The sequence below is a fragment of the Girardinichthys multiradiatus genome, chromosome 20, assembly GCF_021462225.1.
Source record: "Girardinichthys multiradiatus isolate DD_20200921_A chromosome 20, DD_fGirMul_XY1, whole genome shotgun sequence".
NCBI classification, from domain to species: domain Eukaryota; kingdom Metazoa; phylum Chordata; class Actinopteri; order Cyprinodontiformes; family Goodeidae; genus Girardinichthys; species Girardinichthys multiradiatus.
Genome location: NC_061812.1, coordinates 27,913,037 through 27,936,697, shown reverse-complemented (window position 1 = coordinate 27,936,697; position 23,661 = coordinate 27,913,037). Strand labels below are relative to the sequence as shown.

The window sequence follows — 23,661 nt, the reverse complement described above, 5'->3', positions numbered from 1 at the left end:
TGACACCTGGAGAGGCGTGATCGGGAGGAATGGCCTCGCCGATCTGAATCCGAGTGGTGTTTCGTTATTGGCTACTGTGCTAGTCACGGATTGTCCATTATGAACACCACGTTCAAACATAAGGATGTTCATCATTTCTGCTACCTGTATGACCCCTTCTCTTTTCCAATGGTTATAATCAGTCTGACAGAGAGAGGTATCCCAATCCTTGTAGTTTTTGGTATAACAATGGCCATCAGTGGGCTCTAGATGGACAAACTTTATCAGTTTATTATTTTACTTAGTGCCCCTACACGTGGCCCGTTCTGGAGGGGCCGGGCTCTGGCACTCAGTGGTTTGGTCTTGTGGTGTGCCTTGAGACGACATTGTTGTAAATAAGCGCTATATAAATAAACAAAATGAAACTGAAACTATCTCTGTAGCTATGCTGCTATAGGCTTAGGCTGCATTCTCACACTACTCTCCAATTTTGCATTATTTGCTGTTATTTCAGCTTTTAACCTTGTTCTCTCTTTTCTCTTCCTAGAAGCTACACCTGGCCTGACTCTGCGTCTACCTGTGACACATTTCTGGAGAGGGGAATCGTCCAAGCTTCTGCTGGCAACAACTTAATGCTCACCCTCTACCGATGGTCCACATGGCCCTGTCTTTTAGTGTTTAACCCTTTCTCTCTCCTAGACATGGCGATTGACTGAGCTTTTACTGTAACTAATTATATGTGCTCTTTTTCAGACTCCAACCTTGAAAACTGGCTCAAAGTTAATCTGTTCTTTCTTTCTAGATGAAACGACTAAAGGAGCTACATCCATTAACATTTACTTTTCCTTCCCATAGAAAGTACTCCTAGATCAGTGCTTCTGTGTTCTTTTTGTGTCTCTGCTCTGTTCTCTCAAACCCCAGTCGGTCGTGGCAGATGGCCGCTCACACTGAGCCTGGTTCTGCTGGAGGTTTCTTCGTGTTAAAAGGGAGTTTTTCCTCTCCACTGTCGCCACATGCATGCTCAGTATGAGGGATTGCTGCAAAGTCAACGCCAGTGACTGTCCACTGTCGCTACATGCTCATCCAGGAGGAGTGACTGCCACAAATCTCTGACTAGATGCAATCTGCTGGGTTTCCTTAGATAGAAAAACGTTTTATCAAATTTGAATAAATGACTGAATCTGACTGCACTGTTCAATGGTTAGGATTAATTGGAATGTACAGGGGTTGGACAATGAAACTGAAACACCTGGTTTTAGACCACAATCATTTATTAGTATGGTGAAGGGCCTCCTTTTGCGGCCAATACAGCGTCAATTCGTCTTGGGAATGACATATACAAGTCCTGCACAGTGGTCAGAGGGATTTTAAGCCATTCTTCTTGCAGGATAGTGGCCAGGTCACTACGTGATACTGGTGGAGGAAAACGTTTCCTGATTCGCTCCTCCAAAACACCCCAAAGTGGCTCAATAATATTTAGATCTGGTGACTGTGCAGGCCATGGGAGATGTTCAACTTTACTTTCATGTTCATCAAACCAATCTTTCACCAGTCTTGCTGTGTGTATTGGTGCATTGTCATCCTGATACACGGCACCGCCTTCAGGATACAATGTTTGAACCATTGGATGCACATGGTCCTCAAGAATGGTTTGGTAGTCCTTGGCAGTGACACGCCCATCTAGCACAAGTATTGGGCCAAGGGAATGCCATGATATGGCAGCCCAAACCATCACTGATCCACCCCCATGCTTCACTCTGGGCATGCAACAGTCTGGGTGGAACGCTTCTTTGGGGCTTCTCCACACCGTAACTCTCCCGGATGTGGGGAAAACAGTAAAGGTGGACTCATCAGAGAACAATACATGTTTCACATTGTCCACAGCCCAAGATTTGCGCTCCTTGCACCATTGAAACCGACGTTTGGCATTGGCATGAGTGACCAAAGGCTATAACAGCCCGGCCGTGTATATTGACCCTGTGGAGCTCCTGACGGACAGTTCTGGTGGAAACAGGAGAGTTGAGGTGCACATTTAATTCTGCCGTGATTTGGGCAGCCGTGGTTTTATGTTTTTTGGATACAATCCGGGTTAGCACCCGAACATCCCTTTCAGACAGCTTTCTCTTGCGTCCACAGTTAATCCTGTTGGATGTGGTTCGTCCTTCTTGGTAGTATGCTGACATTACCCTGGATACCGGGGCTCTTGATACATCACAAAGACTTGCTGTCTTGGTCACAGATGCGCCAACAAGACGTGCACCAACAATTTGTCCTCTTTTGAACTCTGGTATGTCACCCATAATGTTGTGTGCATTTCAATATTTTGAGCAAAACTGTGCTCTTACCCTGCTAATTGAACCTTCACACTCTGCTCTTACTGGTGCAATGTGCAATCAATGAAGACTGGCTACCAGGCTGGTCCAATTTAGCCATGAAACCTCCTACACTAAAATGACAGGTGTTTCAGTTTCATTGTCCAACCCCTGCATGTACCTGCCTTTTGTGAATTGCCTTGAGACATGTGTTGTGAATTGGCGCTATATAAATAAACTGAAATGAATTGAATCAGAGGACTTGGGACCAGGACACATAGGCAGGAGGTCAATGATCTACTTTGTTGTCGTGTCGTCAGACCTTCGGCCGCATGTTTTGGACACTCGGGGGAAGAGAGGGGCTGAGCTGTCCACTGATCACCACCTGGTGGTTAGTTGGATCTGCTGGAAGAGGATAAAGCCGAACAGACTTGGCAGACCCAAGTGCATATTGAGGGTCTGCTGGGCACGTTTGGCAGAGCCCTCGGCCAGGGATGTATTCAACTCCCACCTCCGGGAGAGCTTTGACCAGATTCTGGGGGATGTTGGAGACACAGAGTCCGAGTGGACCATGTTCTCCACATCTATTGTTGAATCTGCTGCCCGTAACTGTGGCCGTAAGGCCTGTCGTGGCGGCAATCCCCAAACCCGGTGGTGGACACTGGCAGTAAGGAACACTGTCAAGCTAAAGAATGAGTCCTTTCGGCTGTGGTTGGCTTGTGGGACTCCTGATGGGTACCGTCAGCTCCTCCAAGTCAGAGGCCAGTGCTCTTGACCAGAAAAGGGTGGCTTGTCCTCTTCAGGTTGGAGGGGAATTCCTGCCTTAAGTGGAGGAGTTCAAGTATCTCGGGGTCTTGTTCACGAGTGAGGGGAGGATGGAGCAGGAGATCGACAGACGTATCAGTGCGGCTGCTGCAGTAATGGGGACGCTGTCCCGGTCCATTGTGGTGAAGAGAGAGCTGAGCGGAAAACTGAAGCTCTAAATTTAGCGGTTGGTCTACGTTCCTACCCTCACCTATGGTCATGAACTTTGGGTCATGACCGAAATAACGAGATCTCGGATACAAGCGGCTGAAACGAGCTTCCTCCGTAGGGTGGCTGGGCACTCCCTTAGAGACAGGGTGAAGAGCTCGGCCATCCGGGAGGGTCTCGGAGTAGAGCCGCTGCTCCTCCACATCGAGAGGAACCAGTTGAGGTGGCTCAGGCATCTATATCGGATGCCTCCTGGACGCCTCCCTCGGGAGAATAGAGGGCAACGTTAGTCTGTTGATGGACTTGGTTCTAATGTCAGGGTTCCTACCAATTTTCCATTTCAGTATTTTTCCAGGCTCACTTTTCTAGATTATCCATCCATTTTGTGGATATTTTTCCTTTTCCACAGATCACCATCAACTCAATGCTAAAGATTACTTCCGATTCGGCATTGTGGAAAATGGATATTTCATATATAAGTGTGGATTTTTTTCTTTCTTTCATTTCTAATTTTCATTGTTCTATATCGAAACTAGAAAAACAACTAAATCAAATTCCACATTATTCTAAACGTTCCCAGAAACCCTGTAGTTCGGTTTTCTGCTGGAGGAGAAACAAGATGAATATTTTTACCCTGAGTTTCAGCAAGTTTGATGGAGGACAGCAGAACCGCAACAGTGAAAACCCAGCTCCACATCTTCACGATCTAAACACACAGAGAGGAAATACATCTTTATGCAAACTTTATGCAAAACATGATGAACAAATTATATATTTTTGAAAACATAGGAATTGTCATCCTTCAGATACCAAGTCATCCTTATTAAAACTGTAGTTCCTTATTTTTCTGTGCTCTTTGCCAGATCCTTTCTATGCGTTTCCTTTTGAATCCTGTTAGTAATTAACTCCACAGCATCTTCAATTCTTCTGTTATGTGTCACTGTCTGTTTCCCTGAGGCTCTATTCATTGTTCCTGTGTTTGATCCTTGATATCCAGTCTGCCAGTCTTATTAATTACAAGATATTTCCATGATTTTCAGCTCTGTCTGACAATCAGCTTCAGCTGCAGGCTATTTTGGCATATTACATTTTGCCAGTCTTTGTCATTAATTTAGAATATTTCAGAATAAACAGCTCCAAAGTTAGCATAATGATAAAAACAGCATTAAGTTTGACATCACGTTTTAATTTATGTTTAGTCATAGTCTTTAGACCAGGGTTCTTACACGTTTTTCACATTTTTAGTTGGCTTCGGAGTGTGGTATAATGTCATTTTACTGATTCTTTTGACATCACAACCAATTTAGATCATATAATAATTTTAGTTAATTATTTGGGCTTTTAAACATAGTATAACTTCAAAGGTTCTGTTCAACCTGATTTTAAAGTTGTCTAGTAACCAAACTGGTAGTAAATTTGTCCTTTTGTGATGTGATTTTTCGATAACCGTACATTCATTCAGTTTGTCAAAAACCAAAATAATGATACTTGTGTAAAATGTTGAAATCAAGGTGTGCTGTTGCAAATCAAAGCATAAAGCATGTACATTTTATATAACCTAGAGTTAAAATCACAGCACTTGTTAGACATTATTAAATTTTAACATTTTGGAATTGGGAAATCTGGAAAATCAAACAATTTTTCAAACCAATTCAGACATGAAAACAAATGTAAGAAAAGTCTCTACTATTCCGAACTTTTCAGGATTCCAAAGGATCCCTGTTTGACTCAAATCCATTTTATTTTAGTCTGAATTTAATTTTCTGTAGTACTTTTAGTTTTACTGTAAATTTAGTTGACTAAAATATGGAGTCATGGAGGAATGCCTGTTCAGGGCCTTACATCATAAATGAAAGTCATTTTCTTCATCTTATAGGTAAAATACTTTTACTATGATTTAATGAGATTAAAATTATTGTATAATGCACATACATGCAGATTAACCTTTTTCTTAATTTGCTTTTCAATGTCTCCAAAACAAAGATTCTTACTGCTTGAGTTTTCATTTAGTTTTCAGCTAGTTTAAAAATAGAAAAATAAAAACAGTTTACAAAAAATATGGTGAAGATTTCTAATCACAAAAATTAACATTAAAATACTACTATTAAATCTTTGTGCAACATGTAATCATATCTACATAACTCATAATTGGTCCAAAAATTTGTTTCTGTTGATGACTGCTTGATATAACATATCTTTCCTATTTTACGACAATCAATATCTTTGTGTTTCTCTTGGTTTCAAAGACCGAGTCATGGATGGAGCTATTGCTGCCTTTTACTTTCGCTGAAGGTTCCAGCTTCACGCAGCTCCGCTCCACCCACTAGTGTGCTGTGCCGATATTGTTATTGTGTGACACAGTCACAATAAAGTAGTCTGCATGAAATGCTAAATTAATTAAATAAATAGAAAAAAAAGCATAAATAATCAAAATTCAAATAATGTTAGTATTACTGTATATGCAAGAATGTCTTGATTGTGTTTATTTATGTATAAAATAATCCACTGGGATAATTATCTGGAACAAAGTCCAAAAAAAAGACTCAGGTGTTTGACATGAGGGGAGGCTGTGAAAAGGAGAGACGCCGCTGGCTGGGCCGCCGAAGCTCAAAGGTTTGCCTGAACAAGTTAATATTTTGGGCTTTATAAGGAGGTTTGTGTCATAGATGATGGCAACAAGGACTTTAAAGCACAAAACCGTGGACCTTTGACTGTGGTAAAATTAGTTTTAGGTTGGATTTTGGATATCCCTCGTACTCGTCATCTTCCGCTTTATCCAGAACCGAGTCGAGGGGGAGCAGACTCAGTAGAGATCCCCAGACGTCCCTCTCCCCAGACACCTCCTCCAGCTCCTCCGGGGAAGCCCAAGGCATTCCCAGGCCAGCCAAGAGATAAAGTCCCTCCAGCGTGTCCTGGGCCGTCCCCTGGGCCTCCTCCCAGTGGGACTTGCCTGGAACACCTCCCGAGGGAGGCATCCAGGAGGCATCCGGTATAGATGCCCGGGCACCTTAACTGGCTCCTCTCGATGTGGGGGCTCTACTACGAGCCCCTTTCGGATGGCCGAGGTCCTCACCCTATCTTTAAAGGGTTGTCCGGCCACCCTACAGAAGAAGCTCATTTCAGCCGCTTGTATCCAGGATCTCCTTCTTTCGGTCATGACCCAAAGTTCATGGCCATAGTTGAGGGTAGGAACGTAGTAGAGGGTAGAACCGGACCCCCTCCGGCCATTGGCTGCGCCTAGAAACCCTGTCCATAAAAGTTATGAACAGGACCGGTGACAAAGGGCAGCCCTGCCGGAGTCTAACATGCACTGGGAACAGGTCCGACTTAGTGCCGGCAATGTGGGCCAAACTCCTGCTCCGCTTGTGCAGAATCCAGAGGACCCTGATAATGGGCCCTCGACTACATACTCCTGAAGCATCCCCCACAGAGCACCACAAGGAACACAGTTGAATGCCTTCTCCAGGTACATAAAACACATGTGGACCGGTTGGGCAAACTCCCATAAACCTTCGAGTACCCTACAGAGGGTGCAGAGCTGGTCCAGTGTTTCATGCCGGGGCAAAAACCACACTGCTCCTCCTGAAGCTGAAGTTTGACTATTGGCCGGTCTCTCCTCTCCAATACCCTATTGGATATTCCTGCTCCACGAATTCAGCAGAGTCTTCCTCCCATTTGACAAGATGCAGGCAGTCTGAATACAGCCAGATGCTCTCTGGTGGTCCCTCCTTCTGCAGACTCTGGTTCGCTTGAGGACCGTCAATAAAGCCAGCCTAAGTAGAGCGTGTGGAAAAGGGGCATCTGTGTTCTCTCTTTCTCTTTCCCGTTGAAAGTACACTTTAATCATTGCTTCTGCTTCTTTCCTGTCCTCTCAAAACACAGCCCTAGCCGATGGCTGTTCATAACCTGGTTCTGCTGGGGGCATCGTCCTGTTAAAAGCGGGTAGTTCCTTTCCACTGTTGACACATACTTGCTCGGGTGGAGGGATTGCTGTAAAGTCAATCACTCAATGACTCAATTTAATACCAACTGGTATTGCATAATAAACAATCATGACCCCATGATCACCATTTAAGTTTTGGATTTTGAGGCATTTTCTTTTATTTATTTTTTATTTAACTGTTTTCTGTAGCATTCATTTGTGTTTAATTGTAATTCTAGTTACTTCATACTCATTGGTTGTTCCTGAGTCTGTTCATTGCTCTATGCCATTAGTTCATATTCCTCAGATCATTAGTCATGCACTTATAACAGTTCCCATTCATTATGTTGATTAGACCCTGTTCCTGCTTGCACTAATCACCTCCTGAGCATCTCCAAGCCTGTCAGTTTTCACTCCTCGACAAACTCTACTTTTGTGATTCTCCTGTCTACCTGTCCAGATCCAAGCCCAGTACCCCTGCTGTTATTCTTGCTGTTTGTGCTTCCTTATCCGTTTGTTTACTTAAGAAATCATAATCTTGTAACGAGACCACCATCTTCCTGTTTGTGTTAATGTCCTATACTTCACAACAAGATGTTACATAAATTCAGTATCATTGTACTGGATTATTATTTGGACTGAACATTACTATACGTAATTGGATCTGAATCTGACTACATGACTGGATATAATTTTAATAGACTGATATGAATTACATTTTGGTTAAACTTGGAATACATATTTATGGATATAATTCAGATCTGCTTGTCCTGATGTGTCTGACAAAACCATATGACCCGCTCAAACTGTTTCATTAATAATAATAATTAATAAAATCAATAAACATCTATTAAAAAGCACTGAACACACTAAACATGCATTTTGCGTAACTTTCACAAAGTTGTTCTTCCGATTGAAATTCATAATTGTCATGAAATAGTTTATTACACTTATAAAATGTTGTTAAACCTCTCCACTTTTTTATTTTACATTTCAGTGACCAGCATAAACAAATACCATAAGAACTGTATTTTATTATTTACCATCAGTACTGGTCATCCTGGCCATAAAGACAGACATATGAATATGAATCCCTACTTCACTCCACCTTCACATATGTCTCTATACGTTCACAGCAGTAATACAACAAAATAACATAAAGTATTATTTCCATATGCTTTCTATCTGTCATTGGTTATTGTTCTTCTGGAAGGCACATGACAGATTCCTATAGATGATCCAGGAGATCCCTGCTGTTTTTCAAGACATAATGAATGTTATAACTCTTGTGAGTCATGATAACATCTGTCACTATTAAATATAATAAGTGACAGCTATTGCCATGGGGGGGGGGGGGGGGCATAGCCATTATAAATGTGGGGCAAGAAAGAACAGCTTTTCATCATAGTGATAGAAAGCTCCAAGTCAGGTTAACAGAATCACAGGAGTCCATACGAGTGGATAATATCAATGGTCGATAGGAATAGGCACGACAACAGCAGCCCCTGTATGTCTGATAATGCAATAAAACAATTTAACGCTCGCAGTTCTATGAGAAAACGACAGAAACCAGAGTGAAAGTTGGACAGCTGAGCTCAGATGCAGACCACGTGAAAAACCGATGTAGTTAACACATGCTGACAGATTGGTAAATATTCAAAGAAAGCTAACATATACTGACTTCTATCAACACTTCACAATTTGATCATTTACAATAGAATAATGTAGAACAGCTTATATTTTTTATAATTGAAATCACAGTCATCTTCATGAACATGAAATATCTTCCTTGAAGAAATATTCCAGCATTTTGGTTTGTGATCTTTCTTACATGACAAAATAAACACTTTAATATTGGTTCAGTGAGCAATAAGCTGCAAACAGCCCCTGTTAACTTATCTCCTAACCACTACTCAGGGTTGGATCAGTGCCACGGTATTAAGAAGTTCAACCAAGAAGCACTTCTTATCCTCAATCTTATCAAACAATTATTTCTAAAGTTTGTATATCAAAATCAAAACTACAATAAACAAATGCAATAGATAACATTATTATAACTGTAATCAATGTGTTGTATCATTTCAGTAGCAGGAAGAATAATTGATGATTTCCTGTTTTGAATAAAAACATTTATAATTAAATTGTTTTTATCTTTGTGAAACTAGCGTAATCCTGTGAAACTTTCTATTTATGTGACCGTGATGTTTTGTGGATCTCAGCTAAGGGTGCTCAAAATGTAGTAAAGCAATTACAGAATAATTATATTCATCCAAACCTATCGAAATTTTACACGAGTACACTTTTTATGTTTTTGGCCATTTTTATTTGTTTTGTGGTGAAAAGAGATATGAAACACCTGGCTGATAGGCATGACCACACCCAGTATGAGTCATCTGACAAATTAAACCAAGCTGGTATAATTAAATGTGAAAGAAACAGTAGCAAAGGGTTTCTCATAGTCCTCCTGAACAAAGTCCAATTGAAAAGTAAAAAGACAACCCTGGAACAAAAGTGTTTGAATAAGCTTAACAAGGCATTTCCGGGACAAAAGAAAACAAAATATGACTCTTCCCATGAGTTTCTGGTGGGAGCTGTATAAACACTGAGCAAAGCTATAAACGCAAACTCTCGCATAGTAAAATAAATGTGGTTCAGTTCAGATGCCATTCCCTCAGGGGGAGCCGCGGACCACTACAATGTAACAGACTGCAGGTCTGTCGAACCAGGGTCCCCAAACACTGCAAGAGTTCAGGGGCAGACTGTGAGGTAAGTGGACATAGGAATTGAGGGGTTAAAGGAGGGTGAGATGTTCCACTGAATTACCCAAGACTGCTAAAAATTCTCACACCACAGGGATCTTGTATTCTTGGTTCTCTGCTTATTCTGAGAATAAATGAGACCTGGTCTGAGGTTATCTGAAGACTCATGATCCTTAATGCAAGAACAAGATCCATCATGGTCATGGTTTTCAGCCAAACTCAGCATAAATTCAGACCCATTCGGGAATGATCTATTACAAAAATGAATCATTTCAGTGAAAAAAAGTATTTGCAAGGTTCAAATTTATTCCATAACTGCTTAAGCTTTGTATTACTGTTACCAAAAGCCAAACAGAATGACTCAGGGAAAGGACTCTCTTAATCTTCAAAGAGTTATCTGTCTCTTTCAAGAACATAAATGGGGCATGAAAAGACAGCGACACAGCAACACGCCTGCCTTCCAGCTGGCTTAGCCAACTCAAAACATCATTACAGAAACATTTAAGTTAAAACAAACAAAAATGAGTCACTGTAAACATCACTTTAATGCAGAGCAAAAACTAATATTCTCTTTCTAATCCTCAACTAAGGAAAAAAAAGGGAATGACATCGAGCAAACACAGGGACAAGCTGCAGCAGTTTTCCCCCAAATGTTAGCACCAAACGCCAGAGTGGCACCAAAGACCTAACCAGGTCTGGCTGCAACTATGCAAAGAATGAAGAACAGAATGAAAAAAGCAAGATGAAGGTGAAACAGAAACAGTCTGATTTTATTACCAATACAAAACGTACGTTTTTTACTGCTCTGAGCCTTACCACAACAAAGTTATGGGTGCAGTCAGATCTAGAGCAGATAATTGAGCCCAATGAACCAGAGGAAGTTAAGTGGGCATATTTTCCTCCAAGCTACATCAAGAACTGTCAGTGTCCTCATCATAAATAAGTTCAACTGAGGACAACACACTCTAAGAACCTCTGGGTTATTTATTTAGGCCGGTTTTAGCCAAACATTGTGCTGCAGCTTTTTGAATTAGAAAAGACACTAAAAGGAGTCTAATCATTCAATACAATGACTTGATCAGACTTTACTGAACCCCTTCCATCAGAAGCAACAAGAAATGGTAGAATGGTAAAGTTTATGCAGAACAATAAAGTTAATGTCAGCGCTAACGGTTTTACTTCACCCTTGAGAACAAGTTGGTTCTCTTAGGATAGCATGAGCCATTTACATGTGAAGTACTCATAGATATAGAAGACTAGACAACACATCACTGTCTGTCAATGGCAGTGCTTGCATGAATGATAAACACCTCCTTCTGCACCCGGAGTTTCAAACACAGTTCATCATTTTCTAACTTATCAGACCTACTAAAAGATTAGTTTGTTTTGATATTATGATTTTATATTTTTATAGGACAATTTTCTCCTACAATGACACGTAAATAAATAAATAAATAAATAAAGAGCGCAGGCTCTTACAAAAGAGTTTTTTCATCAAAACAAAATAGCTGTAGTGAACAGAGTTTAAGACTGGATTAAATTAATCAATTAAAGTACGTTTAAATGCATTTTAGCCACACAGACATATTTTGATTTGGAGATATTCCAAATCAAAACATCTGAGATTACCATTACAAATACTAAAATACAAGATATTATTAAAAATCATTTGTCAAAATTAGTTAAAGATCAGCTGTACCTAAAATAGTTACTTATATTCCAAAAACTCTTTGACACAGACTTATCTGCTGAGTTTGTTTCCAAGGTAAAATTGCCACTCACAGCATGGCGAACGTGCTGATGTAAAGTTTCTTTGGGACAACAAAGCCAATGAGGCATCTACTCATCTATGCCTGTGCTATGTAGTTAACACAGCCTAGTGCTAGTTATGGTCAACATTCACACATTGACCGCAGAATTGGTTAATATAGACAAAGTAATGTAGAGATTATAAATTAGGTAAAGGTGGGTAGAGTAGCCAAAAATTGTGTTCAAGTGAAAGTGACAATATTTCCATATATTGTTTTAGTGAAATAGAAGTAAAAAGTGGATAAAAAAAAATAATTACTCAATTTAAACTAAAAAAGTACTTGGTAAAAATGCAACTGAGTAGTTGAGTAGTACTGTTTAATCTGATTTAATTTGTGGAAATTATGGAAACTGTGGAAATAAGCAAACTGACAAAATTTAAAATTATGTGCAGATTCTGCTACTCAGAAAATATGACATATGTGTCTGTGTCTGGTGCATTTTGCTTAAATGCGTTTGTTCTTCATTCAGTGAAATAACTAGAGTTGGGTAGAGATGTCAGAAATAATACTCAAGTTACAGTGGCGTTACTTCAAAACAATTGTACACAAGTGGGGAAAAAAATATGGTTCTGTAAAACTTCTCCAAGAAGTACTTTTTCTTTCCAAAAGGTTACTTAAGTAAATGTTACTAGTTACCATTCAAAATAATTCACCTTAATCCAAATATTACTTACATAGTTATTCAAGATAAATTGTTTTGTTTTCAACTCACCTATTAGCAGCTTTAAAGTTTGTCTTCAGTTACTTTAATCTATTTTTTCCATTGCCAACCCCACATCAAACCCATAAACCAGCCCAGTTGTGTTAAAGCAAGGCTAGACTGGTCCATCGTGAACCAGAACTGGGTTTGGAAAATCGTTTTTTTTTTTTTTGTTTTTGTTTTTTTTGTTAGTTTACAGTTTTTTAAGGGGTTAAGCTATAATGTAAAATACTGCTCGTTTTAACCATGACCCATTCGATCTTCGTCGAGTTTAAGTTAGTTTTGAATAAGTTTCATATATTTTTTAAGAATCAACAGACAGCTTGCTTAAAATGTTTTTTTTCTGGTCGATGCGAGCAACCATTTATGACGGTGATGTGGCAGCAAAATCAGTACCAAACAGCACTGTAATGCAGGCAGATGCAACATTAAAGCGTTTGGACTTAACGTGCAGTTTGCAGGTTGCAGATGCATGCATTGTGACAAATGGAACTCCTGGAAAACTTTGCAATGAAACAGAAGAAGTTTGTTGGTACCTGGTGATCTCTGCCTTGTGCGCCGGCCCACAGACCGCCGCTCTCCACCTGTGGCACATCCAGCCCGAGCTCTCTTTGCGTTGTGGGGGGTTTCACACAGCAGCGGGTATCCACAGACCACCGGTGTCACAGCGTCACAGCTTCACAGAGCGGGACACGACCACACCACGATCACCTGAAAGCCAGCTCAGAGACTCAGCTCTTCTCTTTGCATCCCTTCAGGCGACAGTCAGGAGCGTGAAAAACTGTTTCTGATTCCCGAGGCTGCCGCCTTGTTTCTAGGAGAGAGTGGAGCACAAGCAGGAGCAGAACAGTCCAGACTTGTCGGGATGCCTGAAGGAGAGGAGCTCCTGAGCTCTCCCTTTCTGCTGTTTTTTCATCCTCCTCCCTCCCTGCAGCTGACAGCAAGTCAAACTGACTGTTGGCAGCACCTTAATTTCTCTGGGTAAGATTGATAAGACTGAGCACATGGTCTGTTTATTTATGTATTTATTCAAACCTTTGGAGAAAAATAGATCTTTACCTTACAATCCTCCAGCATACTTTAAAAAAAAAGTTTATCATTTACCAATGTGTCACTGGCAAGTTAAATGGACATACTATCACTTGCTTACATATTTACAGTGCTAAAAAAGTATTTTGCCCCTCCGCAGATTTCTTTTCTATTTGCCTTTTTATTCAAACTTATTAGATCATCAGACCAATTTCAATATAAAATATAAGCAAGGTAATACAAAAGGCTGTTTTCAAACTTGATTTAATTTTTTGAGGGAGAAAAGCTATCCAACCCTTGGCAGACACAACTGTACCAATAGTCTTGTTTAAGTCATGCTACAGCATCTCAGTCGGATTAAAGTCGAGATTTCAATTTGGCCTTTCCCGAACCTTCATAATGCTTTTTAAAAAAATCAGAAGTGGAGTTGGTGATGTGCTCTGGATGATTGTCCTGCTGTCCCTGATAACTAGACATTCCCTTCAGGATTTTATGCTAGAGAGAATTCCTGGTTCCATGGTTCCATCCATGCTTGTCCAGGTTGCGCAGAAGAAAAGCAGCCCCACACCATCACACTACCACCACACTACTGTAGGTATGATGTTTTTTCTGACATGCTGTGTTCGTTTTACACCAGATTTAAGTTCCACTTTAGTCACCTCAGTCGACAGAATGTTTTCTGAAAACTCTTTCAGAAAACAGAAAATATTTTTTTGGAAAATGTGAGCAGGACCTTTGTGTTTATTCTGTAGTGGTGTTCACATAGGAACTATTTAATAGAATATCTCATTTTTTATTTTAAATCATGAACACTTAACTAAGGCAAGTGAGGTCTGCATTGCTGTGGATGTTGTTCTAGGCTCCTTTCTGACCTCCTGAATCATTGATGCACTCTTGGAGTAATTTTGTTAGGCCAAAGACTCTTGGGAAGGTTCACCTCTGTTCAATGTTTTCTCCATTCGTGGATAATGGCTCTCACTGTGGCTCACTGTAGCCCAAAGCCTTAGAAATGGCATTGGGACCAGACTGATAGGTGTCAGTGACTTTGTCACTCATCTGTTCTTGTTTTTTTTTTTTTTAGATCAGGGCTTGATGTGTTGCTTTTTGAGATCTTTTAGCCTATTTCCAGTTGTCATACAAGTACTATTTAAGCAATTTTTTAATTCTACCGGGTCTGGTAGTCTTCAGGCATGCATATGGACATTAACCAAAAAATGCAGATAATCAAAAATAATTTATGATTTTAACTAGAGGGGTGGCAATTTTATTTCCACCTTTGACCGCTTGATGTGCTTTTTCCCTTTAATAAAATAAATCATTTAAAAACAGCTTTTTGTATTTAATACGGATCTGATATTACATTTATTTGATAATCTGAAACATTTAAATGTGACAAAAAGTCAAACATAGAAGAAACCTGGAAGGACAATTGCTTTTTTACAGGACTGTAGATATCTATGTCAAGTGAATAAATTCTGTTCAGGAAACAACAGTATTTCACATGTGAAATACACAAGAAAAATAAAAAACACTATATGAGTGTCTAATGTTGCCATATGACCTAGTTTCATTGACTTAGAAATAATGCTTGTTAACTTGACCAATCAGAATCAGAATCAGAATCAGAAAAGCTTTTATTGCCAAGTACGTTTTTGGACATACAAGGAATTTGTTTTGGCGTAGTCGGTGCAATACAGTACAAATTAAACAGTATAAACATATCTACAATATAATATAAATATATGTGCACAGTTTTAAGTGAGTGAGAGTAAATATAGAGCAGTATAAGATGCAAGAGCAATACAACAGTGCAGGTGATCATTGTGCAAGTAAAGCAGGAGTCCAAGCTGAGCGTTAATGTAACACAAAGAGTTACAAGTTACAAGTGTCCTGTCAGCAAAAAAAGGGGGGTGTGGGGGAAAGGGACAGTGTCAGGGTGGTTTCCGGGCTTTGTTAACCAGGCTGGTGGCAGATGGGAAAAAACTGTTCTTGTGGCGTGAGGTTTTGGTCCGGATGGACCGCAGCCTCCTGCCAGAGGGGAGAGTCTCAAAGAGTCTGTGACCGGGGTGGGAGGGATCAGCCAGAATCTTCCCTGCCCGCTTCAGGGTCCTGGAGGTGTACAGTTCCTGGAGCGACAGTAGACTGCAGCCAATCACCTTCTCAGCAGACCGAATGACACGCTGCAGCCTGCCCTTATCCTTGGCTGTAGCAGCGGCGTACCAGATGGTGATGGAGGAGGTGAGGATGGACTCAATGATGGCTGTGTAGAAGTGCACCATCATAGTCTTTGGCAGGTTGAATTTCTTCAGCTGCCGCAGGAAGAACATCCTCTGCTGGGCTTTCTTGATGAGGGAGCTGATGTTTGGCTCCCACTTGAGATCCTGGGAGATGATGGTTCCCAGGAAGCGGAAAGATTCCACAGTGTCAATTGTGGAGTCACAGAGGGTGATGGGGGCAGGTGGGGCTGGGTTCTGCCTGAAGTCCACAACCATCTCTACTGTCTTTAGAGCGTTGAGCTCAAGGTTGTTCTGGCTGCACCAGTCCAACAGATGGTCCACCTCCCATCTGTACGCAGACTCATCACCATCAGAGATGAGTCCGATCAGGGTGGTGTCGTCCGCAAACTTCAGAAGCTTGACAGACTGGTGACTGGAGGTGCAGCTGTTGGTGTACAGGGAGAAGAGCAGAGGAGAGAGAACACAGCCTTGGGGGGAACCGGTGCTGATGGTCAGGGAGTCAGAGACGTGCTTCCCCAGCCTCACGCGCTGCTTCCTGTCAGACAGGAAGTCAGTGATCCACCTGCAGGTGGAGTTGGGCACACTCAGCTGGGAGAGCTTCTCCTGTAGCAGAACTGAGACGATGGTGTTGAAGGCAGAGCTGAAATCCACAAACAGGATCCTGGCGTAGGTTCCTGTGGAGTCCAGGTGCCGGAGGATGAAGTGAAGGGCTAGGTTGACTGCATCATCTACAGACCTGTTGGCTCTGTAGGCAAACTGCAGGGGGTCCAGGAGGGGGTCGGTGATGTCTTTTAGGTGTGAGAGCACAAGGCGCTCAAAGGACTTCATCACCACAGAGGTCAGGGCGACGGGTCTGAAGTCATTAAGCCCTGTGGTCCTTGGCTTCTTGGGAACAGGGACGATGGTGGAGGACTTGAAGCAGGCTGGCACATGACATGTCTCCAGTGAGGTGTTAAAAATGTCTGTGAAGACTGGAGACAGCTGATCAGCGCAGTGCTTCAGGCTGGCTGGTGAGACAGAATCCGGACCAGCAGCTTTCCGGGGGTTCTGTCTCCTGAAGAGTTTGTTGACGTCCCTCTCCTGGATGGAAAGAGCCGTCCTCGGCGTGGGTAGGGGGCTGGTGGGGGGGAACTTCAGGGTGGGGGTTGGAGGTGCCAAGGCCCCTCTTGAGGTTGGAGAGATGGGGGTGGTGGATTGTGGCTGCAGCTGTTGGGGGGCGTCGTGGGAGATGGTTGCAGGACTGTCCCTTTGTCTTTCAAAGCGGCAGTAGAACTCGTTCAGGTCGTTGGCGAGGCGTCGGTCGTTGATGGAGTGGGGGGCTTTCGGCTTGTAGTTGGTGATTTGCTTGAGCCCTTTCCAGACAGACGCAGAGTCGTTGGCTGAGAACTGGTTTTGGAGCTTCTCAGAGTACAGTCGTTTGGCCTCTTTCACTGCCTTGCCAAACTTGTACTTTGCCTCTCTGTATATGTCTTTGTCCCCACTCCTGAAGACCTCTTCCTTATCCAGTCTTAACCTTCTGAGTTTAGCTGTGAACCAGGGTTTGTCGTTGTTGTAACTCACCCTGGTGCATGATGGTACACAGCTGTCCTCACAGAAGCTGATGTAGGAAGTCACAGCCTCTGTGTACTCGTCCAGACTGTTGGTAGTAGTCCTGAACACATCCCAGTCTGTACAGCCTAAACACGCCTGGAGATTCTCCACAGCCTCACTGCTCCACTTCCTTGTCATCCTCACAACAGGTTTGCAGAGCTTTAGTTTCTGCCTGTATGCAGGAATCAGGTGGACCATGATGTGGTCGGATTGGCCCAGTGCAGCACGTGGGACGGCGTGATAAGCGTCTCTGATGGTGGTGTAACAGTGATCCAGAATGTTGTCCTCTCTGGTCGGACATTTTATAAACTGTCTATATTTGGGGAGTTCGTGGGTCAGATTACCTTTGTTAAAGTCGCCAACGACGATTACTAAGGAGTCCGGGTTGGTCCGCTCCACACTCAGTATCTGGTCGGCGAGCATGCGCTGTGCGACCTGCACGTTAGCTTGTGGCGGGATGTAAACACCGACCAGGATGAACGAAGCGAACTCACGGGGAGAATAGAAAGACTTACAGTTTATGATGAAGGATTCCAGGTCTGGAGAACAGTGCTGCTGAATCACTGTCACGTCGTTGCACCAACCACTGTTGAGGTAAAAACAGATTCCTCCACCTTTCGCCTTGCCGGAGAGTTCCGTGTCTCTGTCCGCTCTGTAGAGCTGGAATCCTGCCAGCTGCAGCGCAGAGTCCGGTATTAATCCACACAGCCACGTCTCCGTGAAGCACAAAACTGCCGATGAATAAAAGTCCCTGTTTTTCCCCAACAGCAGTTGTAGTTCCTCCATTTTGTTGGGAAGTGAGCGCACGTTAGAGAGAAATATTCCAGGTAACGGTGTTCGTAGTCCACGCTGGCGAAGACGTACCAGCACCCCAGCCCGTTTCCCTCTCTTCCGGCGTTTCACCGCGTGAACAAAGGTGAGCGGAACCTTTGACCAGAATGTCCAAATATTCCAGAGCAGTAGGCAGAAAAGTGGGAAATAACTCCTCTGGTGTAGTAGCCCTGATGTTCATGAGTTCTTCTCTGGTGAGAGAGCTCCGGGTACCATCACAGAAGACCGTTTTAAAGCAAAAAACAAAACAATGCGCACCAACACGCCGAGGCGACCATCTGCGGCGCCATCTTGTCTAAAGGAAGATGGCTTAAAGAGTTTCTTCCTTTTGTTATCTGCATGGGTTGAAAAGGTTGTTAACCACAGGTGTAAAGCAAATGCTTGACTTAAAAAAAGAAATCAGCATGTGTTTGAAAGGAAAAAAATCTCTCCGGCGTCACAAGCATCAGATCCTTCTTGGGCGGTGACTTCTTGATTCCATGTCTGAGACAAAAACACTGAGCAGGCAGCAGCTGCTGAGACTAAACAAAGTGGGCCCTTGTGAGTGCAGTTTTACAAACGAGCATGAACTTCCTATATAAGACAAATATGTTCCCATGTCCCCGTTAATAGGATCAGACTTTAACCTCCCTTCTGTCATTCAAGCTTTTATACCTGGGTTCATTTTCTTGATTTTGCCTCAAAAGTTGCAACAATAATTATATATTTTTATTAGATTGGCATTTTACCAATGTTGACCCTCCTTCATTAAGGAGTGTAAAAGCTTGTTTGATTTGTTCAGTTTTAAGGTCTCTAACCAGACCTCAAAACTGCAATAAATTGATAACCAGCAATATATCGATAGCAGGTACATACAAGGACTGGACTGACAACTTGTAAAAAAGAAGGATCAAATGTCTCAATTAAAGCTTTAAAAGACCTTTACAATATCTGTATTATATAAGATCTCCCAGCTTTGAAATAAGTACGCCTTTAAGACGAAGAGCGAAATGTCTTGAACTACTAGAACTGAAGTTTTTATAACCTCTTTTGGATTTACAATGTCTTGGCTGACTGAGAAACTTCACCAGCATGACAGGATATGAACAAACCAAAACAAATCAAACTGGGAGCATAGGTGAGTGGCTGATCATATTTGTTAGAGTCACATTTCATCACAGTAGAGTATGAGTAGTTTATAGAAAAGTGTTTTAAATCATCGCACTCTTGGCACAAAACATCCCAAAGGTATGAATGGACACAGATTCCATATGAAACATCCAGTAGCAAACAGCCCTGTTTTGCACTAGAAAAAGCCAGCCAGAGCTGTTACGAAAGTTACGAAACAATAAACAGGCAAACTGACCAGCAGCGGTTATAGCTGAAGAGTTTTACACAATAACCTCAGAAGCTCTAAATAACTTCTTCCAACCTAACTTTACATTAAATTTGACAGTGATGTTTATGAGCAAACGTTAGAGTAGACAAGTGTTTAAAAATATGTGTTCCATATACCCTGGAATGAAATAAAAGTTAGTAAAAATAAGAGCTGATGTTTTACCTTTTGGTATATTGTGTGGTTTACTCTTCTATACAGTCATTTTTCTGATATAAAGACCACACTCTGCAAAGAAATAGTCATTGTTGTAATTCATAAGTAGGCTTCTCCATGCCTGATATAATGAATGCATTTATTAAACAGCAGGAGATGTTATAATTTTGGTTTCTTTCATCTGAACACCTTAACGCCCTGCAGCGATGATATTATTACCCTTCATTCATGTCGATTCTTGTAAGTGAAGTTGTGGCAGTAACATTGCAAATTCCCACCCTTGATTGGTAAAGTTCTTCATCAGGGAGTGTGACGGCAATATATTCTGTTTCAGAGGAGGAACGGACTTTTTTTACATGTTACCTAGGATTGTCAGCCACATGTGGGTCACAAAACATGTTATAGTAAAAGACGGATGGCCTAATTAACTGCTTTCACTGTTTCTGCCACTGTATTAAAGTTTCATGTTTGGTTTTACAGATGGAGACAGAGGCATTTTAGAAAGGCCGACAGGAAGACATAAAGAAATCTATCTGAACCAGATGTGTTGTTTTGCATCTGTGGACATTTTGAGTCAGCCAGCAAAACTAAAACCAAAGCCATGCTGCACTAATAAAAACACATTCCAGCAAAAGAATGTTGCCTACATATCCCCCTGGATCTGCTTTTCCTAGATTCCACTTATAATGAACAATATAGACAAGATGCAATTGCAAAAATGTTTTACCCACTTTAAAATTAACTTGTTTACTTACTATTCATCTTTCTCTTCTCTTAATCATAGCTATGAAGCAACAGTAGAAAGCTTAAGGTTGAAGCTGGAGAACATGTGTGATGCATTTTCAGACCTTGTCTGCCTGGGTCTAACAGAAAAGAGCACAAGACTCCCCAACTTTAGTTATCAAATTGTTCTGCTACCTGTAACTGTGGGTAGATTGCAATGCCCTTTTCTCATTACTTTGTTGGAATTCAAAGCTGTTGATTTTCCAGACTATCTACTTTTCCGATTCTCACCTATATAAAAAGAACAACATCTCGAACAAAAGTGGCTGAAATGAACATCCTTCATAGGGTGGCCAGGCTCAGCCTTTGACCTCCATCATCTAGGTGGAGCTCAGAGTAGAGATGCCTCTCCTCCACATGGAAAGGATACAAGCAAGGTTGTTCATGTCTCTTACTAGGATCCCTCTTGGTCCCCTCCCTTTAGGTTTTTTGGGCTTTTTCCACTGGAAAAAGAGCCCTGGAGCAACTTTATATTCAGTTTAATTCAGTTTAATAATGTCTGACCAACGTGGTCTCCTTAGTTTAAGTCGTTTTGACTCAAATCTGTAGATTTCTACCATGGCCGCCAGACAACGTTGTTGAACTCTGGTGTTTTGCTTCTTTGCCAGTTGCTCCTCTTAGCCTTGCTCCGCTCCACTCAGCACACTTTGCGAGCGTTTCCATTACTGTTTTTTTCCCATACCGTTACCTACTTTTCTGGTCCCTGCTCCTGAGCAGGTATGACCAGGGCTGAGTCGGGATTACATGTGAAGTGAGCAAACTGCTGTTCATTGATTGGCTTTGGGACCAGGAGAAATGAGAAGGTTTTCATTGAGGTAATGCAGGGAAACGTTTATAAAACTCAAGGGCGACTACAAAAATATTAAGGACCACAATGGCCGGAGCGGGTCATGCTGAAATAAATTCTTACTATTTACAAATTATAAACCATGCCTGTAGGCCGAAAGTAACGAAAAAGGATACTTCAGCTTTCTGATTTACATGCAGGTGGGGTGCTGTTTTAAATAGCATCCTAAATCAGCTGATCACACATAAAATCAGCTGGTCAGGCACACAAACATGTCACCCGAAACGTGTGTGTTCCAGATAATTATCCCAGTGGATCATTTTAGGCATGAAAAAAACATGTAAGACATCTTGCATATATAACAATACAAACATTGTTTGTATTTTGTTTATTTATGCTTTCATGTTCTATTTATTTAATTATTATTTATTTATTTATCATTTTACTGTCAGGATGTGACATTTTGGACTTTGTGTTTTGTTTTGTTTACTGATTATCATATTTCTCCAGCCCCTCTGGTTAGGTTGTGTTTACTTATTGTTTACATTTTGTTTGTTTACATCCTAGTCCTTGTGTTCTCTGCTTCCCTTCCTGTCAGTTCAGGCTGTGTGGTGTTAGGTTTCATTACTCTGTAATCTGGTTTGCTTTATGGGTTCCTTGTTCATTGTTAGATTTGGTGTTTCTTATGTTCCCTTCAGTTTCTCAATTTCCTTCAGTTCATGTTTATCCCTGATTCTTATGCTTTATTTTTATCTTTGTTTATAGTTTTGTTTTAGGTCTGCTCGGTGTCTTGTTAATTACTTGTATTAGGTTCACCTGTTCCCTCTGCCTTCCTGCCTCCTTGCCTCACCTATCCTTAGTTCCTTTGATTACCTGCCTTTGTTTTCTCTCTGCATATTAGTTGGTTTGTTTCATTATGTTTTTGTGGGTTCCTTGCGTTACAACTCGACCCTTTATCCTCGTCCTTGCCTTGAGTCTCCATGTTCCTGCAGTGTCTGCAATGTAAGTGTTTGGATCTCGACCCTGTTCAGTACCTGCAGTGTTTTTGTTACGTTTTGACTTTTTTGATTAAAGCTGAGAGACTGCTTTTTGAAATGCTGCTTCCAAGCTCTTGTCTGCGCTTCGGTCCACTCCAAAACCCCTCCGTGACAGAAGAAACCCAAAAAGCAAACCAGATTACAGAGTAATGAAACCTAACACCACACAGACTGAACAGACAGGAAGGGAAGCAGAGAACACAAGGACTAGGATGTAAACAAACAAAATGTAAACAATAAGTAAACACAACCTAACCAGAGGGGCTGGAGAAATATGATAATCAGTAAACAAAACAAAACACAAAGTCCAAAATGTCACATCCTGACATTTACAGTGTTTACTTTAATGGGACAATGTCATACAGTAACATTAATAACGACATCAGCACACTACACTGATGGCTGGAGGCGGAGTTTCAAGCCAAAGCTCCAGCTGTCAGTGGGTCAATGGAAACCCAACTGGTACTGTGCCGAGTACAGCGGGACCGAGTGGAGTGGAGCCGTGTGGCCCAAATAGAGCCACTGGAAAGAGGACATTTGTTGATGCTATTCTGGACTGTGGAGCTCAGAGCAGAGAAGTCAGCCTCAGGTCATTCTGAGAGGAAGCATTCAGCTTATTGAAGTGGTTCAGGAGTCTTCTCTGGGACATGTGTCATTTGAAGTGAGAGGCTAGTCTAAACCAAAGAAAAAAAGCAGGAGCTGCATATACTTTTCTGATGAGGGAAAACTGTTAAGCAAAGTGTAACCTCTGCAAACTGCAAAAAAAAACAAAATGTTTTCAAGTTTAGGTCAGCTAATAAATAAAACATTGAAATAATAAAAAGAAAATACTTTTATATATAATTCAAACATGTCAAATAAAATTAAAATAATAATTTGTAGGATAATTCAAACCCATATGCTTCACCAATATGATATATAGTTAAGCTTGATTGATCCAAATGCTATCTGATAAGATACATTATCCCAGGCAGACAAAATGAGATGGTCTTTTGAATGACTCTTTGAAAGAAATGGACCTACAAGATCAATCTCCCTTCAGAAAGCTGTAAATCCCATTTATAGGCAGAAGAGGTGGTTGGTGCATCTGTACAGGATGCCTCCTGGGCGCCTCGCTTTGGCAACATGTCAAACTGGGGGAAGACGGTGGCTCAAGACTTGCTGAAGTGATTATACACTATACTAACAAAGGTATTGGGTCAAACAACCAAATCAATGAATTCTGGTGTTCCAATCACTTACATAGGTGTAAAATAGGTGTAAAAGTTTGGTTTGGAGAAACTTGACTGACCTACACACACCTCTGACCTCAACCTTCTTGAACACCTTTGGGATGAATTAGAGCGGAGGCTGCAGTTCTGCTTTTCTAATCTAACAATGA

At 41.5% G+C, this 23,661-nt stretch overlaps 1 protein-coding gene across 1 annotated transcript in view; it reads right to left on the bottom strand.

The window, feature by feature from the left end:
* The window catches only part of col7a1 (collagen, type VII, alpha 1), a 95,588-nt gene extending 91,628 nt beyond the window's left edge, over positions 1-3,960 (bottom strand). Inside the window, exon 1 of the mRNA XM_047346446.1 lies at positions 3,897-3,960. Within this exon, the coding sequence (XP_047202402.1) occupies positions 3,897-3,960 (64 nt within the window). The remainder of the gene's footprint in view (positions 1-3,896) is intronic.
* Between the last annotated feature and the right edge of the window lie 19,701 nt (positions 3,961-23,661).